The sequence below is a fragment of the Rhamphochromis sp. 'chilingali' genome (genome assembly GCF_963969265.1).
Source record: "Rhamphochromis sp. 'chilingali' genome assembly, chromosome: 20".
Lineage (NCBI taxonomy): Eukaryota > Metazoa > Chordata > Actinopteri > Cichliformes > Cichlidae > Rhamphochromis > Rhamphochromis sp. 'chilingali'.
In genome coordinates this window covers 9501808-9529546 of record NC_137947.1, presented here as the reverse complement: position 1 = coordinate 9529546, position 27739 = coordinate 9501808, and the positions used below count along the sequence as shown (strand labels likewise).

Genomic DNA, 27739 nt, shown 5'->3' with positions numbered 1-27739 from the left:
TCTGTGCATGTGTGTATGTATAGGTATGTGCCAAGACCACAGTGTGACTTTTGGCAGCATGGTCTGACTTAAAAGTTCACAACTGTTTTGTTTTGGGGGGGGGGGTTTAAAGTCAGTGATAGTGTTACTCAACACAAATTTTATTTAGTGGTTGCAGGGTAAAATGATATAGTTTAATGTGTATGTGCAGGCCTAATGGTACAATCATAGTATGTTATGAAGGTCTGCATGTAACTAGTGCATGTTGAAAGTTATCAAGGACAGAGACTTCAAGCTCAGCTCAGCTAATGTTTCCACAGCTTAAACTGCTCCCAAAAACAGTTCAGCCATGGTAGTCTCTTCCACTTGAATTAACAGTTCAGCAATTTTTAGCCTCTGCATGAAGTGTGAGGACTTTCAAATTTGAAATTAAAATTTCAGACGCAGCATTTGCACCTCAGCTGATATGAGCTGCTCTTATAGATCAAACACAGCCCATGCTCATACTTATGTAGGTCCTATAGGTCATCACACATGGAAATAATTAGCATTTTAAGATATTTTTTGACTTTGCAGTTTTCAGTGTACTTTCATGCGCACTCTGTGTTCAAAGCCATCTGTTTGAGGCATCTTTTAGGGAATCAGTAGATATTTTGTAATGCTAAACAGTGTTGCAAATGCTTTATGCATGACTAATTATGCAGCCATGTCTGCAGAGTTCCTGGATCTGGTGCTTCTGAATGATGTCAGGTTTACATATGCAAAAATAAGACTAATGATCTGAGGATAATTTTAGCCTAGCTTGGCCTTTAATCTCTCTATTCATCTAATCCCTTTTCTCTTCAAAGCCTCCCGAGATGACAACAAAGCTCCAGCAACAGAAATTTTAAGCAAAACTGTCTTAGAAATGATTTCTTTTAATCACAACCACAGCAAGTTTTTTTTATGTTTTATTATTAATAGTCTCTGCTACATTAGTATCTGTATCAAACAAGCTCGGCAGTATCAAACTGCTGATCTGTGGTTATTAAGTAAATTAGTTTGGTGCACCACACACACACACAAACTCATACACACAAGCGCACACACATGAAACATGTGAAACAGAGGAGCTGTAAAGATGTAATAGTACAACGAGCATCGTGAGTTGAGGATATGGTGAATACTTGGTCATAACCAGGTCAAGATGATACCACTGGGATTCTAAACAGACCGTCTGCTGAGCAGGTGGGTTTCTATACAAAGATTACCAAAAAAAGAGAAATACTACTCAAACAAAAAGAAGGAATACAGATTTAAATCTGCAACTACACAGTGCACACATACACTTTTCTTCTTTTTGCTTGAACAAGAAAAGCGAAAAAGAATATAAACACTCATAAAAATGATTTAATATAAGGACTTTCAAGCCAGCTAAGTGATTTCTATAAAATCCGTCAAAAATAAAACTGTGGTATGTCTTTTAATCATAAATATGGTCAGTAGTAACTGTTTTTAATATGTGCACTGCACATTCGAAACTATTCTTTCAATCTCTATAAATCATCATCGATAAACTCAGAGGTCCCTTTTCCCAAAGAACTTTTTGAAGACAGACTTGTTGCGTGGCCGCGGCAGGCTCACGTAGCTCCTCAGAGCTGCGTCCTGATATTTGTCCTGCTCCCACCCAGCCAAAGCCAGCAGTGGAGGCTCAGAGCTTCTGCTTGCTGATGCGCTGTCTGTTGACTTGTCTCCCACCACCAGAGTCACACAGTAGTTGGAGCCTGTTTCCAGGCCTTTGCCTCCAGGGGTGCGCAACATGGGTTTGATCTTTTGGTAAGTTGCTGCAAAAAACACCAAACAGAAAACATTAGAAGACAAAAAGAAATAACACAGATATTATAGATTATAAATGCTAAAATGTATTTTACTAGTTGCATACTAACATGAAGTAAAGGAGTGGGAGCGACGCTTGCTACTTAGCCAGTCCTGACCGCTGCATAAAGGGGAGTGGGGAGAGGAAGAGGCGTTGTCTTTGAAGCCTCCAGAGAGTCTGTGAGTCATCATCTGCTTTAAGCTGCCTTTATCAACATCTAGGAAGGGCCAGAGAGAACATTAAAAATAGGACTAAAGTGACAGAGGAGCGAGGAAAAGCAAAACCCTTTATTGTATTAACACCAGTCTTAGTTATGTTGTTTTAATATGCAAGTAGACAATACTTTAGCTCCCCCTAGTGGTACCAACTGTACCTGCAACAACCATTCACTAGTTCTTTGGTTATCCAAAGCCGTGAAATTAAATCTTTTATAATACATTAGCTGATAAAATCATTGCACTTAAAATAAATCAAATGTAAATTGTACGTAAAACAATAAGTAACATAGTGCATCCTCTAACCACCAGCCCAGTGGGACTAATCAGAAGCCGGCGGTGGAGAATGGGGTCTATTTTATTCTGTATTGCCGTGTGCGAAAGTGGGGCAGAGGTATTTGTTAAACTGGTCCCAGATAAATGCAGCTTTTGTCTGCACAGCAGAGGCTCTCACCGCAGCAGCCCGCATCTGAGGATGAGATTAAATGTTCATCCAAACGCTTGAAGTGACTCTGTGTCATGTGATTTAACTCTCTGGTGAGGACAACAATTTCTTTGGTCTGGGTGGTACCCGGTGGGTTGTGCCTGGGAAACAGTTGGGTGACATCATGTTGAGAGGAACAGTGGCAACCGTCTGGATCATGACATCCAAAACAGAAGGGGGGCTTTCTGTGGACAAAAGAATTGCAAGCTATTATTTTACAGAAATTAATATCAAAGATTTTGTGTAATTCAAATTATATGAAAGCATCTTACAAGGAACTGGGGAGATCTTCATTAAAAGGGACACCTAATATTGAAGACCTACACACTGTCTGACCTTTAAAAACACACACAAATGAATTAGAATAATAATACTGAACATTAATTCAGTGTGAGCTGTGAAATAACTAGTTTACCTGTGCTTGCTTGTATCTTCATCATCCATTTCTTCATCATAAAGCGTGAAGATGCATTAAGCAGATATTCAGACCCATCACGGAGCCTAAAGATCAGAAAACACGATTTTTACCGTTCCAGCTGCTGGAAAGGCATCACTGCCTTTAAATCAGTATATTTCTATTAAACAGCAGCTGCTACAATCTGACCTTAATCGAAAGCAGTTGGGTTTTTTGGTGTATTCTGGGAAAGGTAAACACTCTGCTCCCATGAGGTTCAGTGGCAGGCCACATGCAGAACTCTGCAGCACAACACAGTGTAATCATCAGTGACCACATTCTATTTACTTCAATTATTAATCCTCACTTTTCTCTTGGGCTCCTTTTGTCGTGATTTCTTGGCTTACCCTCAGAGTCTCCTTTCTATCCTGGTAGAAGCACAAGGTGTGTCTATATAGGACAGCGTGGTAGGAGTTCCAACCTCTGGAGGGTGCCTGTGAAAATAAGATAAGAGTGTGTAGTGCTGACTGCACGCTTTACATTTGCTGACTGTGCTGGCTTAAACATTTCTTACTTTCTTCCCTCCCAGCTGCAGCTTGTGCTTCCTCTCAAGCATCCCCTCCATAGACTGCAGCTCAGGTTTTCCACTCTGAAGGGAAGTGAATTAATTCAAAAAAATCAATGAAAAAAGAAAACTCATAGAAGAGCCCAGATTTCCATTACAGACTGCAGTAACACTCACTGAGGTGAAACAGTGCCACCCTGAGGCCACATGCTCCTCAGGTTTCTCCAAGTCCTCTTGGCTCTGTGAGGCTTTCCTTTGCTGACAGATCCCATCCAAACCCATATGAACTGACAGGAGACTCACTGACGGGTCCTGTTCAGGGTGAGAAGATATAACTTTTTAATGTAGCTATACTGCCTTGAATACCTACAATGCAACTGGGGTGAGAGCAGTATACATGCACACAGTAACTACACATAATGTGCAAGCCATATTGACATACGAAAGTATATAAAGTATATGCCATGTTTCTACTACATCTACTACCATAAAATCTACTATCCTGCCTAGCACTAAGTCTCTAGAACTGCATATACTTCTGCTTTGATTTACTTTGGCTTTGAATTCATTTGTCTTTGTCTTTTCTTTTACATAATGAAAAAGTAATTAAATCTATTCCGTTAAAAACTGTTGACACACTTGTCTGTCTGACCACCCACCACAATGTGTGAGAAAAAATTCTTTTTGTAATTTCAGTATAATCTCAGTCATGTGGGATCATCACACCCTGACCTCACCTTCAAGCAACCTGTGTGCTCGTCTGCCTCCGCCCCCACCTTTGCCTTCTCTACCTCCTCTTCCTCCTCCTCATCCTCTTTGTACTGATAAATGTATCTCTGATTGTCCCCTACATCAGGTAGCTTCACTGGATCTGAAGCAGTCTCGTTCACTGTCACTGAAGTTTTGCTGGCTGGCTCCCTGTTAGGAAAAGCTGCCCAGGACCTTCTGTCTCCTATAGACAGTGGAGGAAGGTGATCTTTGGGACTCTGGCCCTTTTCATAACCCAGCAGGTTCTGAATGTGGGTGGGCAGTTTGAATTCAGCCACAAGAAGGTTGGGTGCCGAGGCAGTGACGAGGTTTCTGTAGAGCACAGTCGGGGTTGTATCTGAAGGTGTCTTTTTGGCTTTGTCTAAAGGTTCCTCATTGGGCTGGTACATGATGTCTGAGCAAATGCTCTGCCTGTAGTTAGTAGTCTGGTTCCAGATGTCCTCTAGCTCTTCCTCCTCTTCCTCAAACTGCTGGTGATCAAGGTGGACAGGCTCTGTTTCTATCACTGTTGAGCGTGAAGGTGGACCTGTTGAATCATTTTCTCTTATTTTAGTGCACTCTGTACCTCCCACTTCAAGAGATATAAGCTTCCTCACCACTCCTTTAGGCTGCATGCTATCAGAACGTGGAGCATCATCTTTGCAAAGCTTGAGACTGCTGGAGGTGGAGATGCCAGAGTCCACAGAGTCCTGTCGAACACTCTTTGTTGACTTCAGATTGACTCTCATGAAGGAAGCTTGGCTTGACTGAAGTCCAGGACTCTCTTCATGAAAACTGTGGGGTCTTGCACATTTGTGGTACTGATGTCCATTTAAGTCTCTAATGAGTGTATGAACACTAAGACACTCGTGTTTATGTATAGCTGTAGTGGAGGTGGAGGTTTGGTTCACATAAATATGCAACTGTGAAGGCTGGACAGTCCCATCCTTCTCAGCTGTGCTGGTTTTAATCTCTGACAATGTTTTGTCCCACTCCTGTTTTTCCTCCTCACAAAGAGCCACCTGGGTTTTAGATAAATCATTACATTGTACAGTCTGATCCTCATCTTCCTCCACAGAAGGAGAAGGTGGAGGTTGTAAACCGCTGTCCACACCAGGAAGATGTTTCCCAAGAGATGTAGATAGCTGTGTCTCAGCAAAGCTGCTTTCAGCTGAAGTGTCATGCGTGACAGTGGGAGTGGGTCTAGTCTGTCTGAAAGAGCTCAGGAATGTTTGTTTGTGCGAGTGAGGGTCTGGATCAGTCCCGGCTACTTTTTTTGATTCTGGAGGGGCAATAGTAATGATGTCCTGAATGCTGGGAATGAGATTCATATCTTTAGGTAGATCAAAACTCAATACAGAACCCAAGGAGAGGAACCTGCAGTGGCTTTTCACCTGACCTGCTGTGGGTGTAGTGGTGGGTCCTGCTGAAACAGCATATGGAGTAATGCTGTATTCCCCTGAACACTCTGTATCAATGTCCTTCAGCAAAGGATTCTTCATATAGGCAATGGCTTCTACTCCATCCCCATTCTTCTTCTTCCTTCGACGTTCCTTCAGTGGCCATGTATGTGTGTCGTATGTGATTGTCTCAGAGGTACAATGAGGCATCCCATCTGTTTGCTCCTCAACTCCCATGATTTTCTGGATAGTGTGTCTACGCGCGTCTCTCTTCCTCTTCCGCTTCTTGCCCATTCTCTTGATGCTGCTGAAGATGGAGCTGCCTCCGTTCCCTGTCGTGTTGTGGAAAGTTACGTTGGTTCCCTGAAGTGCAGGTGCTGAGGAGGATGGCAAAGAGGAGGATGGCAAGAAAGTCGGGGAGGCTGAGGCTGTGGAGCGGCTTTTTTGGCGGGGCAAGGTGATGCTCTCATACACAGGGGCCGCAGCCAGGTTGTTATCCTTGACATGCAAGTAGGTACTTACCTATTAAAAAGAGAAAAAAGTATATTAGGTATGTGTGGAAGCTCTTATATTAGTGAGATTACTGTACTAAAAATGGTTAACCATAGACTCATGCGTGCTGCAGGCTGAAGCCTTGCAGCCCTCTGTGAGAACAAGAGCTGTTTTATGTGTTACAGATGGACGATGACATGAGAGCAAAATTGACTAAGACAATGATCGCACACATCCAAGAATACAACGGATTCAGGAATGCATGAATCTGACACAACAATGTAAATGTATTAAAAAATTATCGAAGACAAAAACATTAGATGTAAGGACAAAGAACATGAACATTATTGCAACTGCACACTTACAGGACTTAATCAGAATCATATGTGGCTTCACATGCCGTCATACGCAGCTGTAATGTCTTGACCTTTCAACTCTGTGACTAATCTCTTGTTTCTGTGGAAACCCCAGACTATAAATCATGGTGTGCAGTCTGGGGGCTTTTCTTCGAAGTTCAGCAACAGTTCTCTGTCTAATGACTGAACCTCTGCTGGCACTTGAGAGAGCACTCATGCTGCGAGTCATTTTGGAGCATGATTTTCATATGAAGAGAGGATGAGGTCACTGCTTTCAAACAACTTTAGCACAGCCGCGCAGTCAAACACGACCAGGTTTATATCAGGCTTGTAGTGAAATGACAGCAAAGAAGAGAGAGCTTCTGTCAACGTTCACTGTAGGTAGAAGACTGATTGTGCTCTTCTTACTCATCACCCTCATTCTGTCTCTGTCAGCAAATCTTTTCAGTTTTAAATCCTGGCTCATTTAACAAGTTGTGGCCCAAAGAAGTTTAACAGTAAGAAAAAGCTCAGGTTTTATTGTGTGATTTTCTGGTGGGAACTTAACAATTCATCTGAGTTTATACAAGATGAGCTGAAAAGGCACGATGACTGCTGACAGATTACTGCAAAGACAGACTTGCCAAAATACACAGATTTGTTTTCAGTGCATCAAGATTACTGAGATCATTCCTCTTGCTTTTAAGGCTGGAATGCATGATGGAGAGCAAAACTGCTTTAAATATGGTAGTGAATACTGCAAAGATAACAGTTTATTTTCGGTGTAAATTCCCAAGAAATGTAAATCAACTGAAAAACTTTTTATACACAGATTTTGTACAACTTGTGGTTTGGGGTGTATTGTTATAAATCTATTGCAAGCATTAAAGTAAATTATAAAAGTTACGTAAATACAATATTTTTTTCCTGAAAACAGAACATTATTGTTCACCTATTGAATGTCAGGTAGATCACTTTATTCATTACGTTTATATTTTTACAAATGGATTGTAAAAGTAGCACCTTTCTTTTCACATCCCATTAAAAATCATAACAGAAAGGACTACATTAAAAACAGAATTTATTTGGTTTTAGATTTTCATTTACGACTCTAGTTAAGTGGGGAAACTCTGAGTTTTAATAGTAAAACAGTTTGTTTTCTTTTCTCACTTTTCTCATGTTAACTATAAATTTTCCAGCCACAGCGACTTTGGAGATGGTGTCAGTATGAATATGATAGCACCTCGGCCTGACTTATTTCCCGTTACTCTTATGTCTCACTTACAGCGAAGGAAACAAGCCAGGGAAGCTGCAGACTGGCTGTGTCTTGTAACAGATTAGTAGAGCATGCTCCCTTAAGAAAAGAGCTACACACGGCATGCAGTCCCAGTACACTTCGAGATGCAGCATGCAATGCCAGTTCACACCGCGCAGTTTACCTCATTTGCACTCTGCCGATAAATCTTTCTCTTTCGCTTTAAACTACCCAAAGTATTTTCCAAAAGCCCCTGGCAGCGCCTCCAAAAGTTTTTATAGGCAGAAGATTGAGGCACAGTGGGCTGAGGGAGAAAACGGGGAAAAAGGAAGATGTGAAGGCCAAAGGAGAGAGGGGAATGAACAGCAAGACAGTCAAGAAGGGAGATCCCATGCAGTGTGGTTTCAGGGAATGCGTGTTACTGCATTAACCTTCAGGAACAGTAACAAATATCATCTGTTTCAGTGCTTCTGGGAGAGAAGTGAATGTGGGCATTAATAGTGACGCCCCATATTACTGTGTAGCTGCTTATAGTGTGAAATGATGAGTGCGTCTCTCACCCTGTGGACAGGCTCAGAGGTCTCCTCCACTACCTCTTTTGTCCCAGCAGGCAGGTCAAGTACCTGAACCTGGCTGTCCCCTGTGTTACCAAAGCTAAGGATGAGGTTGACTGTTCCCCCTACAGGAGGGCTGCTGCCCTCTTTAAGCACCAGCACGTTGGCTTTAGGAGGATCATCCTGGGGTCCAATGCTGTTCATGATCTCATACCCATCTTCTGATGGCTCTTCTTTATGTTTCTCAGCATGACTGGGCACCAAACACAATGGCTGGCTATTTCTTGCCTTTGTTGTGTCTTCAGTAGGGGTGACAACTGGGGATTGATGAGAATGGAAGGGCTCTGGCTCAGGAGCTGAATTCTATGTATCATGGAAAGAGAACATAAAAACACAATGGTTTAGAAACACTTTGAACTACAAATATTTGTCATTTTATATTACAATTTCCACTTGTCAAAAACATACATGCACTGGTGCTATATTGTTCTCCCCAGCCTTCATTCACTCATTCTGTCTCTACAGTAAGTGTCCCTCTGCTCATTTACCTCTGTTGATGGCGGGCCCATTGTCGCCTCAAAGTAAATGTTGTCCTGTGAAGGTTCCTGTCTGCTCTTCTTGTGGAGCCACTGTTGCTTTTGAGCCCTCCAGTGTACCAAGATCCACCCGAGCATACTCCTCAGTTCCTCCATACGCTCTCTTACCTGTAAGACATTAGAGTTCGTAAAGTAGAACCAAATAAAAACAAAAATATATTCAAAGAAAGTCACGTGTGAAACCCTGCTCACCATTTGTGTGAGGTGGTGCTCCTTGTCTAAAAGATTTTTGCCTGTGGCGGCCAGCTCATCAAACTCCTCAAACTTTTGCTCAATTTGATTATCCAGCTCTGCAACCAGTGATGTCTGCCCGTCTTTCCCAAAATGCAAGGTGGTATCTGAGAAAATGCATGACCTGGTGTCTTCTGTCCATGAGCTATTCAGAGATCAGGTTGGGGTGGGAGGTAGTGGAGGAGACAAGCAACAGGGCTGTGAGAAAAACCATACATTCACAAAGCATGAGAATGACCAGGCTCTCCCTGGTAGGACAGACATTCATTGCCCTGTCACACTCAGCCCAGGAAACTTGCTCTGACCTTCTCAGCACATCTTAAATTATACACTTCCCCAGGGACCTGTGCTTGACAATGAGAACATCCTGTTCTTTCCTTGATAGATGTTGTAAGGGGCAGATGTTCTCACAAAAGTTGATTACGAAATAACTTGAGGCCCAGAAAAGGGTCACAACATCCTCACGCCCTGCTTACATCATGGCAAGGTAGCTCCTGAAGAAGTCCTGGAGCTGCGCAAACTCTTTCAGACGTGATTTGTTCTCTGTCACGCTCTTTCCCAGCTCGTTCCAGGCCTGCAGTGTAGCCTGAATTTTTGCATCTAGTACGTGCACTCTCTCTGGGCACAGATCCTTCAGTCGAGAAGCCTGGTCCTGCAACTCCTTTACCTCCTCCCTGATGATTTCGTAGTCAGTCTGTGGAGAATCACAGTAAGAATCTATCATCTCCCATCAAATCCACTCACTCAAACAGCCTGTACCAATTGTATCTCTGACTATGACCTCATCTCCATAGCTTAATGCATATTATTCAGTTAGAGGCCCATATGGTCTACATATGGGCTGCCACGCTATAGCTAGCTTGCAGTTGGAATTTTTTTGTCCTCCTTTTGACGAGGCAGTAATTAATAGTGTTGAGGGTTCTCTGGGACCACTACTTCATAACGTTTCTCAGCTACAGTAAGCCACAAGAACACTGAGTTGTAGATGCTTGTCTGCTGACGGCACAGTTATTTCAGTTTGGGAGATTAGGTCATTTCTGCTTTTCAAAGGTATCAAGTACAGACAGCTGTGTGTGCGTGTGATAAACATAACACTGCCCAGAAAATGACTCACACAGAACTTTACCATCCCCAACTTCACATCTCCAACCCTGTGAACCGTGGACACTCATACACACCCTACCAGATTTGCTCATAAACACACACATACACTTTGAGAGCTAACACAACAGTGACTCATGCAAGCACAAATAAATATCCCACGGGAATAACAAACTTTTGCTTGCTCTATGTAGCTTGCTCATAGCACAAAGGAGAAAAGGCAGGCTTTTTTTGTTGTTGTTGTGAAAAAATATGTCACAACAGGAAACAGACTGTGGAACAATGTGTTGGAGGTGACTATAAGACAGTCGGGGTTGGGGGGACTTCCCTTTTTTTAAATACACAGGGCAAACTGTCCATAATCCAACATCAGTGTAATGGAATACTGGACTGCATTACCAGAAATGAATCATTTCAGATGTTTACAGCATAATCACAACATGTGCCGGCATCTTTCTCTCACCTCCAGGTGGTCCTGCTCCTCCCGCAGAGCCTCTAGGCCACAGCGATCTGGCTCACACTGGATGGCCATGTCTGTCTCCTTCTCCAGGATGTCCAGGCTCAGATCCTTGCTGAAGCACACGCACTCCTCCACGCGCACTGCCAGGCTGGCATGCTGGCGATGCACCAAGTCATCATGAGTACTCATAGGATGTTATTAAGTCATTATACTTCAGTGTACATTATTTGTTTTCCAATGAGAGCCACATTGCAAATTAGTTTAAAATGGTGTCATGGATTCCCCTCCAGCCATCTGCGTATGTGCTTTTTTCAAATGTGTACTTTTTTTTTTTTTTTTTTCTTAAACCAAGAGTAAATTGAAATAACACAAAAAAACACATGTGAGGGGGAGTGGTGGCCTGTCTTGGGCCTATTAACTCATTCACTGCCATTGTGTGTGTGAGATATATATATATATATATATATATATATATATATATATATATATATATATCTAAAATCTCCTCTTCTTACCTTGCTCATCAGCTCCTGGATAGCCTGGTCGTGGCTTTGTGACCGACCTCTTTCTCTCACTGTGTCATTCAGCATCTCTACAGCCTCTCGTAGCTCTTCCACGGGGTCTCCCATGGTTTCTAACAGAGGCTCACCACTGCCGCTGTTCTGAAGTGTCAGCAAAGTAGGAGCTGGGGAATTTTCACTGTGGAGAGGCTGTTAGGTACAAAAAGAGTTACTATTCATTTGCCAAGTTCAACTGAATTAAAATGGTAGTAATGTGAATGAGAAAAAGTAGTAGTGCATTGCAATACTGCCACTCCTGAATTTATAATTTAATCTAAAAATTCTTATACTATATTATTTTGATTAATTCATAGAACACTGTCAACAGTTTTGATAAGGACTGCTTTTAGTTTAAAGCTGTTGTAGAGTTCATAAAATGGATTTATATTGTGTTTGCAGTGTGGCTGTAACTCAGGTGGTGGAGCAGGTCACATACTAATGGGAAGGTTGGTGGTTTGATCCCCGTCTGCTCCAGTCTGTTGCTCTCCAATAAATCCCTCAGAGTTTGAATGTGTATGAATGTTAGATAAAAGCACCTACATAGAAAGAGCTTAGAAAAAAGTGCTTGTGCGAATGAGTGAATGAGGGAATTTGTGTAAAGTGCTTTGAGTGCTCAGATAGAGTAGAAAAGTATATTTAAGAACCAGCGTACTTACCATTTAAACTACAGATTTTCAGGTAGAATGCAAAATTTGACAACAAACTAAAGCTACCTGTAATGCTAAAACTGGCTACACATGCACAACAATATATTTTTTTTATTAAAACTTTTTACAAGCGTATCCTTTAAATGCCACTATTGAAAAATTTACCTACCTGCCCTAATCTGTACTGACTGCCACTGAGATCCTGGCTTTCCTCCAGCTCCACACGTTCCAGGAACTCGGTCAGCATGCGCGTGTCCTGCAGCTCAGAGCTCTGCTGGGTCAGGGCACTCTGGACACGGTGGTACCTGGGAAACACAAACACCAGCAGGGATGTTATAACCAAAAGTTACACCTAAATGGTAAACCACATCCACATATACAACCTTGCATCCTTCAGCAGAACCACATTACAGAGACCGCAAGCATCTTACTAGGTGACTCGTACCGTGCTAGAGCACTGCTTATGTTATCATATATCATGTGTCACATAAACATATCCTGTACTTTAGTGCACTGAGGTACCTCCACTGTGCAGAGTTTATATAGGAAATGGTAAAGGGATCTTTTTGAAAGGGTATTTTTCCAGAATAAATGACCCTTACATTGCTTGTGTGCACTGTTAAATAATGACATCATAACAAGTGTCTTTCAGCTGCTTAGCGAGAGCCTCCTGCATCAACAGGACCTCAGACTACACAAGTGGCCATCCCTACCCCATCTAACACCCCCACCCTGGAAACACTTAAACTGAGACCTTTCCACATCTGTATTTTCTTTGGTCAGCTTGGTGTTCTTTACAGAGTCTGAACTTCTGTTTATAGACACAGGTATGTTGGGTAAACCAGCCAGCATCATAAGTTTTAGTGAGAGTCCATGGCAACAACCTGTCTTTCAAGGGCCAACCAAAAAGAGAGGCGTCATCTTGCAAACACGGAATGGGTGACTCTGACACACACTGACAAGCTGTGGGTGAAGTGCATGTCAAAACTCTGGGGTAGACCTCACTAAGTGCTGCATGAATCACAAATGAATAAACTTTGGCCGTGAAATGATGAGCACATGGAGAGATATTTTTGCCAACTTAGAGAAAAATCTATGGATATATTTATATATATATTTGTGGTTTATGGGGTGAAACTGTTTGTCTTAAATAAGAACTGGGGAGCTTTATGAACAAACTCTTCCATGTTGGATTACAAACATGGCAAGCCCAAACCTGTGACCTCTTGGAAACACTGACTTCCTTTATTTCCTGACCACAGTGATGAGAAAAACCACCAGAGTCTCATTGCTCAGATCCATAACATGAACTTTCCATGATGACAAATATCAAAGGGCTACCCTTGACCTATCTTTCTAACATACTTTTTCTCCACCTCCTCCATGCGTGCCGGTAGCCCTCGTGTACGTGGGTGGCTGTGACTATGAAGGCGGTCCACCTCCTGCCTCAGAGCACTGAGTTCCAGGCTACGGGATGCCACCTCTTTCTCCAGCAAACGGCTTTCCCTCTCAGCCATGCTCATTGTTTCAGGGTCACCGGCTAAGACAGATTCCTTCATGGAAAGCTCCACAGACTCCAGCCAGGCCTCCAAGCTGCCAAGGGCCTGGAGCACTTTCACAACCTGTACAGAACAGACATGGAGAGGTTGGGGGAGTGCAATTTATGTCTCATGTTATAGAAGTTTTCCTGCTTTAATTTCAAGGTGATTTAATGCACAGTTTAAACTACCAAAGGCACTGTTCAAAGACAACAATAATACGTGGAAGTAGTTGCTAAGACTTACATGACTCATGGTTTCCAACTAGGTCATCAATCTGGATTTGCAGCCTCTTTCCAAGTCATAATCAAATTATATCTGAGCACATTTTATATTCCTTGGATTAGCCTTCATAAAATGTTGTGACTACATCTCAACAACTCAGCCAATTAAGGTGATAAAGTAAACAAGTTTCTAACCATGAGTGCATGCATACAGCTCAGGATCTGGCTGAACAGAAAGCTTTTAGTAGGGATAAAAAGGATCCAGGATAATTTGTCATAATCATAAATTTCAACAGAGAAGAGAGAACAGCCTGTGAACTATTTTCTTTTCTTTAAAAAAAAGAAAAAAAAGAATGTTACCCTAAAACCCAGCTCTTCTGAGGCCTGGAGAAAGACAGCATTCCTTTGGTGTCTCTTCCTCAGTTCTTCCCACAGGACTTCCAGCTGGCCAAGGAACTCCTCGATCTTTGTGCTTCCCGGGTGCTGTGCCCGGACCAGCCCGTGGCCCTCCTAAGGAAGGTTCATTAAAGTGATGAAAGAAAATTATGAATAAGAAATGAAGTGGATTTTATATTGTAACTATAGACTAATCTAAAGCTTTGGGTAAGTAAAGTTGTCTCAGACGTGATGTCAGCTCATTGATTAATAAACCAGACCTGCCAAGAAACCCAAGTTGCAAAATGTGGGGAGATTTTTTTAAAGGAATTCATTCAGTGCTTTATTTCAAGAGAAACTGTGAATGTGACAGTGGGCTTCAGTTTACCTTTTTGACCACCTCTATCCTGGCTCGGTTGTTAAGGATTTCCTGCTCAACGGTTTGCTGACACCTCTTTGCTGCTTCCAGCCCCTCAAAACTGGCTATTGAACACACCTGTGTAGCCATGGACACGTTGTCTTTGAGCCATGACAAAGTCTGAGATGGAAAAAAAGCAAAGAGAGTAATGAGGAACAGTTTACACATATGATTTAGCTGCTGAGGCTACAGGAAACCACATAAACAACTTCTAAGTGATAGATATGAGTTAATGCAAAAATACATGGCCATATTGCGGAGTACAAATGCTATGCTGACAATTAACAGCAATCACTTCTGATGTTGAAGGCACAGTCCTTACTGCCAGCTAACCTGTTTTTGTACTTTTAATTGTATGTGTGGAGCATGGAAACAGTTTTGCAAATTGATTTCTATTGTCGGGAGAATAGTGGGTGTGACTGGCAGGGGAAGTAGTCACCTTGTCAGCAGACACAGTGAACCTCTGAAGCTGTATGTGAAGCTGTGGGTGGCCTGGAGAGGGGGTGGCAATCTTGGGTTCTGTTCTGGGCTTCCTGCTGCAAAGAAAACATAGACTCCAATTATGACTTACATAAAGACCTTTCATTATGTAAGATGGCGAGAGAAGCCAGGCAGAAACGTCACCTTTCCCCCTTCAATTGATTTCCGACGATAGCATCATCAATGCAGACAGGGCTGTCTCTCATTGGTAAAGAGGTGTGGTTCACTGATTGCTGCTCCTGGCTTTGGCAGCTCTGTGTTCGTCTACCACTCCCACCGTCAGCAGTACTCTGTGGACAAAGGAGTAGGAAAATCCAAAAGATCAGCAACATGGTGTGTGAGTAATGCTTGGCCTTTGCTGAATTAATGCTGACAGGATGATTAAACGTCTCAGAAAAGAGGATTTCATGCTGTGAACAGTCACTAGACAATGAGGCGTTGCTGTAGCTCAGTACTAATGTGAATGTTACAATGTGGCTGGACGCTGGACAACATGGACAGCTGCCCGGAGTTTCTCCTGTAAATGACACAAAACATACTCACAAAGGTTCGCTATTTTTAGTGAAACAGCCCAGACCAGTCTCAGAGTAGAAGCTATTTCTGTTTGACAGCATCAAACTTTTTCAATACTAAAGATGGCAAGAAAGGTTTAAAAATGTGAAATTACAAAATGAATGAGCACAACGTTACTAACATATGTTAAACCACTCTGATCATAAAAAGAGCCATTGTAGATAGAAATATAACCCTCAAACTCCCATGCCCCTGCTCCCATTTAAAGCAGCAGTGTTGTTTCAGCTTTAGACAGTGATTTCCATGGTCATCCACCCCGACTCTGTTGAAAACTCTGGAGTTTTTAGAAAGGTCAATGCCACAGCGATCAACCTTGTCTATGGGCAGAAATATATTAAAGACGTCAACAGCCACTAAGCTACTTTTACAACCATATGAGTATTTTAAAGGTTGGCCAAAGGGCTCTACTGAAGAGTTTCCAATGAGAGCCACAAGTATCTGGACTGCTACATTGGGCTATCCTGAGTGCAGGTCTTTTACCTTCTTCATCCTGCTGCGAGCAGCTGTGTACTACAACAACATATTTTCTTTTAAACTGATGTTTTCATAATTATGTATATGTATGTATACAAATATTTAATTCAAGTGTTTTAGGCTGTTTTTTATTGCTTTATTCGGTAATTACTTCTTGATGTTGGTGCTGTTTCTAACTATACAGTGCTATACATGTAAGTTTTTGATTGCTTCTCTTAACTAAACCAGATGATATATACTGAATATGAAATTATAAAGTTATGGAAGCACTTAGCAATGTGCCATAGCAATTATACAAAAAATACAAAAAATCCATTTATAACAGTGTTTTATGGAGGGCCCTTAATTTAATCATATTATTTTCTGACTGGGCTTATAGAAAAAGTGAGGCAGGGAGCAAAGAAAAGTGTCGCCTCCAAAATTATGCAAAGTGCAGTAAATTGTAGGGGTCTAACATCATTTACCAAGATGCCAGTCATTTTATAGGCCAGGCTGAGTTTCATAGAGGCAAATTATAGGCCCATTTATGTGCTAAAGCAGTAGAGCTAAAAACCTCGTGTCAAAGAATTTATAATCATTGCTAAGGTCTCCTCTGCAGACAGGCATTTGCTTCTGTCTTTCATTTTTGCAGGGCACTCCACTGTAAACATGTCGTGTCGTTTCACTTTGGCAGAATATCAGCTACAGAAAAAATAGCCGTTTAACAATTTGGTATGTCATATTTAATGGTATTCTGTGCTTTACCATCTTATCCAATCATTTACCATTTCAGCATACTGTTCACTCTTCCTTCCTATCCCTTTTCTGCTGATCTCCTCTCACCCTGTGTGTCTTTCTGTAGTGTGCTATGATGTCAGCCAAGAACTATCACTTAGCAGCAGACCCATCTGGTCTCCAGCAGTAGCATCTGGCTACAATTAGCCAGAGAAACAGATGATAGCCATGTTTACCTTCAGAAACAAGAGGCTATATACGGCTAAAACAGACATGGATGCATATATTGAAGCACGTACAGACACTAAAACCTTTACAGCTAATTGACTGAATTATTGCAACAGAGAGAATAAATACATTGTGTATGTGCACATGAACACATATGCAAATGTGCAAATAATTCACAGTCACTATTAACCTAAAGATCCATGTAACTGCGTCATTGCACCCTTAAAAGTAATGGGCTCAATTCCATACACTAGGGTGCTGTGAAACTATGTGACAAATTACTCTTACTGTTTTAACAGGTACCTGTGCTTGTGCTTAGCACTGCGTTTGGCCTTTAAGGCTCCAAGCTTTTTCATGGAGTGTCTTTTTAACCCTTCCATAAAACAGTGACAAGTAAAGCTCCCATAGTCAGTGTACCCAGGCAACTACTAACTCCTAGTGCAATAAAGACCATTCTAACCATTCACTCAAGGTCGTCCTGCATGCCATGGCAACAAGATCAGTGTTTGTAGAGCAACAACTGAGTCAGGTTTGCTGCCCTGATGGGCTCCTGTCACAGATGGTGAGATGCGAGAAAACATGAGTAGAGAAATTTACTGAAATAGTAACATGAGAAGAATGGAAAGAATGAAGTTTGCTTTCTCAAGCATCTGTACTTTCTGGCTTGACAAAGTTAGGACATGGGCCCAGCAGGGATCAGAAGTGCTCAAGGTCAGCGATACAAGAACAGCTTTGCTCTAGGCTAAACTCAAACAGCCACTGTAATCAAAGAAATGTAATGCGCTAAGTTTAAAGACTAAATATTCACATAATTACTGGTTTTAACCACACTTACATTTCTGGATAATCAGACTTTCTGTCAGGTTTATGGGCAGTGCGGTAACTATAGGAGGACCCGCGAGTTCAATAAAGTTCCTGTAGGCCTCCAAGACAAGGAATGTCAAGTCCAAGGAATAAACATACTCTCTAGAATATTCACCCTGGACTGAACTATGGACCCTCTGTTAATATAGTATTAATTCAATGACTGTACTTTTGTTAGAATGGTTGAAAGCCAAGATATTTTTCTACCATGAAGTGAAATTTTGGAGGGAAAGGCTTATTTGCTCTGGCGCACTGTTCAACCATGTTGTGCAGTCAGGGCTTGACATTTTTCATGGAAACTTATGTAATTCTTGTGCCAGCACAAATAACACCTCTAAAAGCTCTTCCTGTGTCTCCTACAGGGCAATATTTGCAACATTTGAAGACTGGGGCTCTTGTTAGATGATACAGAAGGTGATTGGCAAAAAATAGAAAACACAGTTACATATTGCTTTTTTCTCTATAGCACTGATTTAAGCACAAAATTGGTATTTTTGCAAACCATCTTATCACGGAATTCTCCAAAACTGGGACATCCGATGATATAATTAAGTAGAGGGAAGATGGAAAACAGTATTTTGGGTGCCAAGAGTAGAAGCCACTGCTTTACAGCACATCTGTCAAATTCTATTTTGGAAAACTGTGCTTTAGCTGTATATCAGGCAGTTTCCAAACCAAAGGACGAAGTGCGTCACTTTCTGAGGCCACAGATTTTGTAGGACTGAATGGGGCTGGTGTCATCTTTTGCCAGCACTGATGGAGTTGTTCTCTCCTACTTGGGAACCACAATGTGGTTTCTCCAGTATTACAGTGAAATACAAAAGCTACTTACAGCACAGCCTTTCAGATGATTCTTCTCCTCCTTCACCTCCTTTCCCATGATACAATTTGCCTCCATTCCCATGTTGCACTGGGGTTCTTGGGCCAGTGTCAGGAGGTCAGAATCTTCCCTGGTGAAAGTGGAGCCAGAGAGAGAGAGCGTGGTCTTGTCACTCCTGCAGGGTGAGCAGACCAGGAGGTTACTGTAGTACTGACAGCAGGGCTTCAGAGGCCAGCGATTCTTTCCAATTATGGCTCTGAAGTTTCATGCCAGTGTTTGTGTTGTTTGATTAAAATAGTCTTGAAAAGCAGCTGATAAGAGACGGCATGATGTAATATTTGGATCTAAAGATAGGCTACTAACATGAGAAAGTTTTTGCACATGGATGTCAGAAGCTCTGACTCGCACAATTTACAAATTTTGCAATATTATGATTATAATCATTATTATTATGATTATTTCACCAAATGGAGTAATCCATCTGTTTAACCTAATGGCCTTCTGATACAAAAATTGGGAACTTGAAACAAAATATCAATGATTTTGGTTGTAGTCATTAATTTGATACAGCTTCTAGCACCCTAATCAGTCTAAGGATGCAAAAGTCTGGATAGTTAATAAAAAGAAAAAAAAGTCTGGCTACATAGTGCTTGTAGTTACAGTAACAATAAATGTATTTTACACATTCTATAAAAAAATAACTAAATATGCTTGTAAAGAAGTTCTACTCAGATTTAGCAGACTGTTTCAGATGACATCAGGATTTTAATAGTAAGAGGTGAACAAACCACGTTTTCAACTTGCAGTTTTGCCAATACATTATTCATGTTGTACACCTCTCCAAATTCCAAATCAGCACAGAAAACTTCATATTCTAAACTGAGAGGTAAATGGTAAATGATAATCTGTGTGCTAACTGGTCAACAGACACGGCAGACTTTTTCTTTGCTTGTAATTTTTCACAGATTTAAACCAAAATTAGACGCGGATAATCAGAATGAAGAGAAAACTCTTCAGGCAGAGCTCATTTTCATTTGGAAAACTATTTGGTTCTCCCAGTGCATACGTCTGACGTCAGTAACAGTAGGGTAATGACAGAAAAAACAAAGTTCTAACTCACTGGGTAGTTGTAAAGGACCAATTATTGAGTGAAATGGTCCACATATTTAAGGCCACCAAAGTTGTTAGGGTATCCTTGGCCTGTTGGCGTACCTGAAAAGCTTCTGAAGAAGTGCCCAGCAATCCTTCACCTCACTCTGCTTCCGTGTGACACTGGCAGCCAGGGTGGGACGGAGATTCGACAGCTGGGATACACTCACATCAAGCATCTACCACACACAGGCCTGCAGGTTAGGTAGAGAAGGCTTCTGCAACACACTTTCAAGATCTGACAAAGCAGTGCTGCTTTAAGTGAAAAGACACAGCTTACCATGATCTGACTGGCGATCTCACGCATTTCTCTATCTCCAAAGCTGTCCACGTCTTTCAATACAGACATGTTTTTCCTCTAAAAGAAGGGACACTGTGAGTGGAAGAGCCTCTCAGATCTAATATATGATAATATAATTAGGTTTTCAGGAAGTTTTACCATGCTGTTTATAGCAAATAATATATTATCAGCCTGCTGGTAAAATGAGGACACTTCCAGGGCCAGATGAAGATTTTCATGGTAGTTTTTCAGATGCGACTGCATCTTCAGCCACCTACACAAACAGCAGACAGCAGCATAGAGAAACTCAGTCTTCAATTAATCTTTAGATTGGAGGTGTTTCATGCAATTTTTCAGTCAAATGTAAGTGACAAACATTTTATTGATGTGTTTCCTCCTGCTGGATATGTTTTTGCTATCTGTCTTCCCTTGTTTCTCCAGTTTCAGTGCCAAGTTGTTGATTTCCTCATGGAGATTTCTGTGTAGCTGCTCATCCTGCAGGGGAACAGGAGAACACAATCCAACTATGACCTCAGCTGTCTTTACCATACACTGATGGAGACAAATTACAGGCAGCCATAGATAAATTACTGGAAAACCTCTACAAAACTGTAAAGGAAGCTATTAACATATGGAAATGCATATATTTTTACCACAGGAATGTTGTTTATAACACTTTTATCAGTGTTCGGGTAATTATTAGTAGTAGCTCACCTGTTTCAGATCTAAAATTCTTCTAGTCAACTGCATTTTGTCAGCATTTTCCCCCAGGACATTCACCAGACACTGTTCCTCTTCCTGCTGGCACACATAAAAGTCAGTGTTTATAGCCCCCATTTGTTAGGAACCCAACCATTATTTTTTTTTCAGAGGCACCAGGATTAAACCACATTACCTCTGCTACCAAGCAAGATGCTAAACAGAAATAGCCTTCAGCATGCAGTGAGGAACTCTGAACTTGATACTAAGGGACAGAGGAAAGGATGAGTGGAACGTAATGGAGAATACGTCTCCTAGGGTGGATGTTTTATAGACTTCATAACCAGCATCCTCCATTACAATCCCACAGGTCCATTATCAATCATCAGTTCCCTTGTGCCAGACACGGACATGAACAGAGAGATAAACATAGGCCTAAAATGAATTAGATGATTGCTTTTTGATAATGACAGGCAGATGTTTTACACCGGTGAACATACACAAACCAGAGATGTCTTCAGGATACTGAGCTAATTTCCTGTATTGGAAAGTGCTGTTTTTGTGACTAATATCTTGACAAATGTTGATTGGAGCTGCCTGTAGACTCAGATTTGCCTCTGGGCCAACTGTTTTGGCATAATTGTTGAAGTTGGAGAGCATTATTAACTGCTGTTTTTTAATATGTGGATTGCCTGCTTTGATAAATACGAAGGGGAAAGAGAAATGTAGGGAGATTACAAAGGTGATGTGAGCAGGATAAGAAAAATGAAACATGTTCAGGAATTAACAGTGAAATACAAAACATTGCAAAAAAAAAGAAAAAGAAAACGTAAATTACATTTTACCCTGTTGGTGTTGAATTTAAGAAAATAAGACATATTGAAGGAAATACCTGCATCGTAAAGACAACCAATATTACAAAATACTTTGAGTTTACCCAGTAACCCACAAATTTTAGTTGTATGTAGTATAAAAGTAGAGAAAGACTGATATGTTCCTTACCTTCTCTTTAATCCATGCCTCCAGCTTGTCCACCTTTTTGTTGAATTCCTGCAGGTTCTTGGCTCCTCCTAGGGCCCTCATCTGATTTGCAGCCATCTGTTTGAGGGTCTGCCACTGGTCCCTGAGCTGACTGAGCTGCTTCTTTACCAAATCAGATGTGGGATTCAGTTTACAGATCAGCTGCTCACCCATCTTTTAAAACACACAGAAACACAAAGACATTGTTCATTTGAATTGTCACCCAGAGCAGAGGCAACACATCTGTCATTCGTGTTTTGGATATACTCCTGAAAACTCTCAGAGTTCTGCTTCTGCCCTTGCCGGCCTGTCTGCCGAGCAATGTTAATTATGACCAATGCACAATTTCCAAACATTTCTCCTGTGGGAGAAAGTATAAACTGGCTTGACAGAGTCACCTGGAATACTGAGGTTTCCTCTTTTCTCTTGCCTGGAAGTGCCTACCATTATGTTATGTGTTATATGATTTGACAGGCTCTTTTAACACCAAACGCAGTGATTAATGGTTACATTCAGATGCCCATTATGTGTTAAAAAGTTAAAATAAACATTTAATTTTGGACATAGGGTGCTCAGATGTGCTTGTTTTGGTAACTCTGTGATATTTCAGTTAGTGTCCAGTCTCATCTTGAATAACTTTCCCACCTGGTTGAGTTGAATCAGGGTGTTCTCAAAGTCTTTAAGATCTCTCTGAAGTATTTGTGAGGCGTCTTCCCAATCCTCCAGGGGGCAGCACTGAATATTACATCCGTCCTTCAAATCCTGTAGCTTGCCTTTGATCCACGCCTCAGCCTACATCCAAATTACAAACACAGGCAAAAATGTCTCAGTCATGCTTCACATTGTTATTCACTAATATGTTTGCTGACCTGAATCTGAGAGTGTGTGAGACTGCTTTACACACTTCATGCTGGTTTAGGGAGCATGTATTCAGTGCTGTTTGGCCAAATTTTCACAACAATTTGGTGATTTTTGTGACAGTGACAAAGTACAGACATGACAAAAACTGATTTTGGACCCATAAAAGTGACGCAATGCTTCCTTGTACATGTGAAAATTAATGGTGAAGACTGATTTGTACATTTGGACCAACAGTATATTCTATTTTTTTCTTTTGCAGCGAGTCATTTCACACCTTAAGCTGATCTAGAGCTTGGATTGTGAGATATCATCTGCATGAAAGTACACTAGACAAAAGCAGTCATCATTTTACATATCTAGCAAAGACCGATTTTTTTTCCCCCCGTCTTATTGTAATACAGCATACAGCACATCAAGCACATCAAGACCAGCTCTTTGTTCTCCAGTGTCATGTTATACAGAGCAGAAGTTTCTCTTGGCAAGGGCCTCGACTCCATTGCATAAGACTTTGTCTTGCAGAGCAGCCTTTTCTGGCAGCCTTCTGTATGGAGTGAGAAGGCCAAACCAGGTGGCCAAAATCAGAAAGCGTTGGAAAGTACGTGTTTGTTTTCTGCAAAGAACACAGCATGGAAGTCAGTGGCCCGCCTAAGTTACAAAAACTAATAAATCAGCTCAGGTTCTTCTACTTGTCAGACTGATCCGGACTTTTCTTTTTTTCACAGCGCTGCTTTTGTGTACGTCAACTGACAGTTACACACACAAATAAGTCATCATACCTTGACATTACATCAGAGCATTATTTCCCAAGGAATTCGGTGCGACTGACATTGAATAATAAACTCTGTAGCAACTCCACTTTAAAATCAATGAAACATCAAGACCGCACATGACACATCCACCAAACAGCTTTTTGCTCTAGATTAAAATATGATGTCACTGCTCCCCAGAGGAGCAAGTCATTAACTTTACAAGGCCCCCAGGGTAACGGGCGTATTTCTGGTTTCAACAGAAGGAAAAGAGCTTGACAAAACAGGCCTGCCCCTATCTTCTCACACTGGCTCCCATGGCATTATAATGACCTCATACAGGAAGTCTATGATTCCCTTGTTTCTTCCTGTCCACTCTGCACAACAATGGTCTGTTCAAATCATACAGTTGGGCCTTAGTCTAGCCACAAAGAATAGAACGACTGCAGTTTAAAAAAAATATGGCCACATAAATAAACATTGCAGTTAATACATAACAAATTTTAAAATAAATATAAAAAGTTGAAAGAAATCTGATTTTGGAATTTATAGAGAAAACAAGGACAGTTGATTGACAGTTATAAAATATCTATTAACGGGCCACATTTTTTACCTCTTTTGTAATGCAACTTGGCCCAGAGAACATTGTGGGGGTTGAAGTTTCTCTATTTCTCTATCTTGAAAATGAAATGGTGAAAGGCAAGATATGTTGCAGAGCAGCCTGGGAGACAGATGGCTCTACACAAAGTCCTGCTGCACCATGTTGTGACCCGCTCCGATCCCCTAGCTCGAACCATCGGGGGCCATTAAAAGTCTCTCCCTGGAAGGCTCACTTCCACTTTGACAGAAATGTAATACTATAATAATACATTTTCATCAGCAATAGCAGTCAACCAAATCGCTGTAAAACAGGCAGGTCCCCAGGTACCTAAACTTCCACTTTTATAAAGCCAATTGTCAAAAACCGTGAACATACAAAAGCATCCTCCACTGTGTCCAATGGGTCTAGTAAGCTTGTTAATGTGCTACAAAGCTTTTAACACATACATACATCATATTCAAATGTAATTCTTTTTTTTTTCTCGCCTATCACTTGGATGGTTGCTCGACAGAGGTCTGATGGCAAAGCCAACTGCTGGACAAAAATGTCCCTCAGCCGAACTCGCTGAAAAATGTCCTTGTGTGTGCTGGGGTAAACGCAGCAGTGAGATAACACAACCAGTTGTGCTGCTTGGCTGAGTCTCTCTGAGCAATAGGCGTGAAGAGATGGAGCCAAACAATGATCTCATCCCCAAATAATTGCTTGTGGCGGTTTCCCCTCCCTCTCTTCCCTCAGCCGAACACAGCTCATACAGTTCTTAGGGACAAAATAAGAATCAGTACATATTTTGTTCTCCTCTGAGGGTCATACAACAGGCAATTTCCTTTCTGATTTTAACTAAACAGCATAACATGTTTCTTTTGGGATCAGCCCACTGTAGCTTGTGGTCTTTGTAGCATTTATAGATTAAAACAGATTCTGATTAATTAACTGTAAAATAAGAGGCTGCAAATTTACGAGAAGCTCCATAGAAAAAGTATCTCTTCAAATCTTTCCTTATTTATTAGACATTAGAAACAGACGGAGAGCAGGAAAATAAAGCTTGTATGTCAAAGAGTGAAAAACAAATGATAAACCCACTGAAATACCACGAGGAGCTACTGATGCTAATACGCTGGTATGCCTTTCTCGTGTTACCTGCAGTACTTCCTTGCTGAAGAGTGAGTTGCGCTGAGTGAAGCAGTCACTTGGAGGTGTAACAGCTGCCGACCCTTCAATCGGTGTGCGTGGATGGCTTTCTTTCCTCTGAGGCTCATCCTCCTGCGGTTCAGGTACTGATATCTGTGTGAGCATGCAACACAGAGAAAGTGTTGAAAACACAAGAGCAGTTTGTCTCCAACGTAAACCTTTTTTTTTAAACAGATAAAACCATACACCAGATGATGATTGCTTCTGACAAACCTTTAAGAAAGAGGCACAGCTCTCCAGCAATATCACTTCACAATCAGAGGATGTCTAAGTGTCCGCTTACGTTGATTATACCTATGTTCGCCATCCAGGCACATTAGAAACACATGGCAGACTGGCCCCAAGGTCTCTCTTAACAAAAACCTACTGTCAGCACCACGTAGGATGAAATGAACACGACTGGCACAAGTTCACTAATGGACAAGCATTCCTGCTGGTCCCCAATCAGGAAACATCTGGGCACAAGAGGGAAGCAGGAACAGGCAGATCCTCCAATGTTTTTCAGGCTTATGTGTAAACATGTCATCTTTAAAGAGCCTTGACAGATCACGTTCGCTCATTATTACCTGCACAGGTACAGGCACCAAAGCCACTTTATCTCTTGTAATAAGAACATTTTGACAACGTGGATGAATAATACATGAGCAGAGTAAACTCAAAGTATTGTTGTGGTAACAAAATAGGAAATTATGTGAAAAATTACTCCTTGTTTTGTTCTTGAAGGGGAATTAAGGCCATGGCAGTCTGTGTATTATTACAACCAGCCTCCACAAGTACTTCAGCTAGCCTTTTCTTTTGTTAACATCTACTCCTGACTTCATGTTTTCCAGTGGGCCCTGCCTCTGCAAGCTCTGCTGTTAACACAGCACTTCATCCGCAAGACGCAATGACTTCAGCTTGGAACCGGCCAAATCCAGCAGCCCACTAGCTTTACACAACATCCTACAAATATACTTTTAGTGTTTATTTGTTCTGTATAACGTGTCTTAAATACACGACAGCAAAATCAAGAGGAAACAACGAGTATTCTGGGTAGCATTCAACCAAAACACACTGTTCTTATAACTGGTTTTCCACCCCTGTGTCACTTAGCTTTAAATTTATAATATAAAAGCAGCTAGCTATAAAGAAACCCCCAACAAGGGCTAGCTTTCCTTTAGTCTAAATAAAACACTAAAGACAGCTGCTCACAGTAGCACAGTAAGTAATAACAAAATATTTTAGCCTCAAAATTCCACTTCTTTTACCACTTCTTTTACTCTAAAACATGTCTTTTAAATAATGCTAACTATTTGACATTAATTTAGCAGTTAGCTTGCATCTTACCTGTTGTAGGGATTTCTCTCTGTTCGCTTTCGGTCTGGTTTGTCCCTGCATGGGCTGAAATTCATCGCTGCTCTCTTTTTTGAGTAAAACCTAAAATATTAGGATAAAATATGCAACCGGGAGGGACGAGAAATGTCAATAATGAATGAAAAAAAAAGAAAGAAAGCTAGACAAAAATGAACGCTGGTAATTAACGTTTTACACGATGTGAAAGCGCACGTGCTTGTGACTAATTCCAACAGGCCTTTTCGGTTGGAGCTAGTAAAACAAATATATCTTCGATTAACAGCCATTTCTTTAATAACTTTCTGTTTTTAAAAGATCATGTTTAGATCATTTTCATATTCTACTGGAAATGTTATAATTAAAGCAGAACAGTGTTGGAAAACTGGCCTCTTCAAGTTTAAGGTTAATTATTTTGAAACTCTTTAAAATAGCCAATTTATCAAATATCCTTTATGTAACTAAAGGTATGCTACACATATATTTGACAAAAAATATTTATCTATATTTAGACTTTTTTTTTTTACCTTAACAACAGTTTTAATGCACTGCCATATTTTTTGAGTCATATTTTTTCTTTATTGTTAGAATTCTATGTGTGCATGCAGTCTTGTACCTTAAATTGAGAAGTGGGCTTATTCTCACAGCTCACACCCACTATCCTTGGCAGATGTACTTCTGATGTGCTGCTGATGTTGTTGTTGTTATTGTTGTTTTCAGATGTGCACTGTGTAATTGCAGGCTCTGCTGTCATCTTGTTCTCTGGCCTGTCTTTGTTCCCAGAGATTGTGATCTTCTTTATTGATCTGGAGACAGCAGAGGCAGAGGCAACATTCTGGTTCAGCTGGTCCTCCGCTGCCATCCGGTCTTGGTTGTGTTTCACGGGGGCTACCTGCTTGACAATCGGCGAGACGAGACAGGGTCCATGTGCACACACCTGTGATCCACTGAGGTAGAGCGAGTTCAGATTGTGCTGCAGCACACAGTTATCCAGAGTCTCGCCAGGCAGATAACTCTGTGTAAAATCCTGACATTTTGCCACAGCAGGAGCTGACAGCCTTGTCCCAATGGTAAAGGGCTGCACCTTCCTCACAATACTCTCAGACATGACTAGTGTCCCAATAAGAAAACAAAAACAAAACAAAATTGCTTAGGTCCAAATGAGCTCTGAAAAAAAGTCTGTTTCATCCCTTTGTGCGCTCTCCTGACTAAACAGTTGTCCAGTCTCAGTTCAGCAGTCAAGTGGAGGGTGGAACCGAAAGTGGAGAGAGGGAGAGAGAGAGCTCAA

General features: G+C 41.3%; 1 protein-coding gene across 6 annotated transcripts; it reads right to left on the bottom strand.

Moving 5' to 3' along the window:
- Window positions 1-911: 911 nt before the first annotated feature.
- mymx (myomixer) lies at window positions 912-27739 on the bottom strand. Of its 6 annotated transcripts, none has more exons than XM_080868394.1 (34): window positions 27068-27739; window positions 26449-26538; window positions 25072-25215; window positions 22372-22518; window positions 21709-21900; window positions 20722-20808; window positions 20384-20502; window positions 20167-20281; window positions 20008-20085; window positions 19791-19906; window positions 18591-18753; window positions 15050-15195; window positions 14865-14961; window positions 14396-14545; window positions 13993-14142; window positions 13236-13492; window positions 12040-12175; window positions 11179-11373; window positions 10667-10819; window positions 9579-9796; window positions 9064-9247; window positions 8824-8979; window positions 8282-8638; window positions 7906-8025; window positions 4230-6161; window positions 3670-3804; window positions 3502-3576; window positions 3335-3421; window positions 3138-3229; window positions 2949-3034; window positions 2806-2869; window positions 2504-2718; window positions 1905-2051; window positions 912-1802 (listed from the first exon to the last, which is right to left on the bottom strand). In XM_080868394.1, exons 1-34 carry the CDS (start codon window positions 27557-27559, stop codon window positions 1537-1539), a joined length of 7161 nt encoding a protein of 2386 aa, XP_080724520.1. In that variant the 5' UTR covers window positions 27560-27739; the 3' UTR covers window positions 912-1536. The 6 variants fall into 6 exon arrangements, with proteins under 6 accessions (XP_080724520.1, XP_080724522.1, XP_080724523.1 ...); XM_080868396.1 differs by having other exon boundaries at window positions 14865-14958; XM_080868397.1 differs by having other exon boundaries at window positions 18591-18708.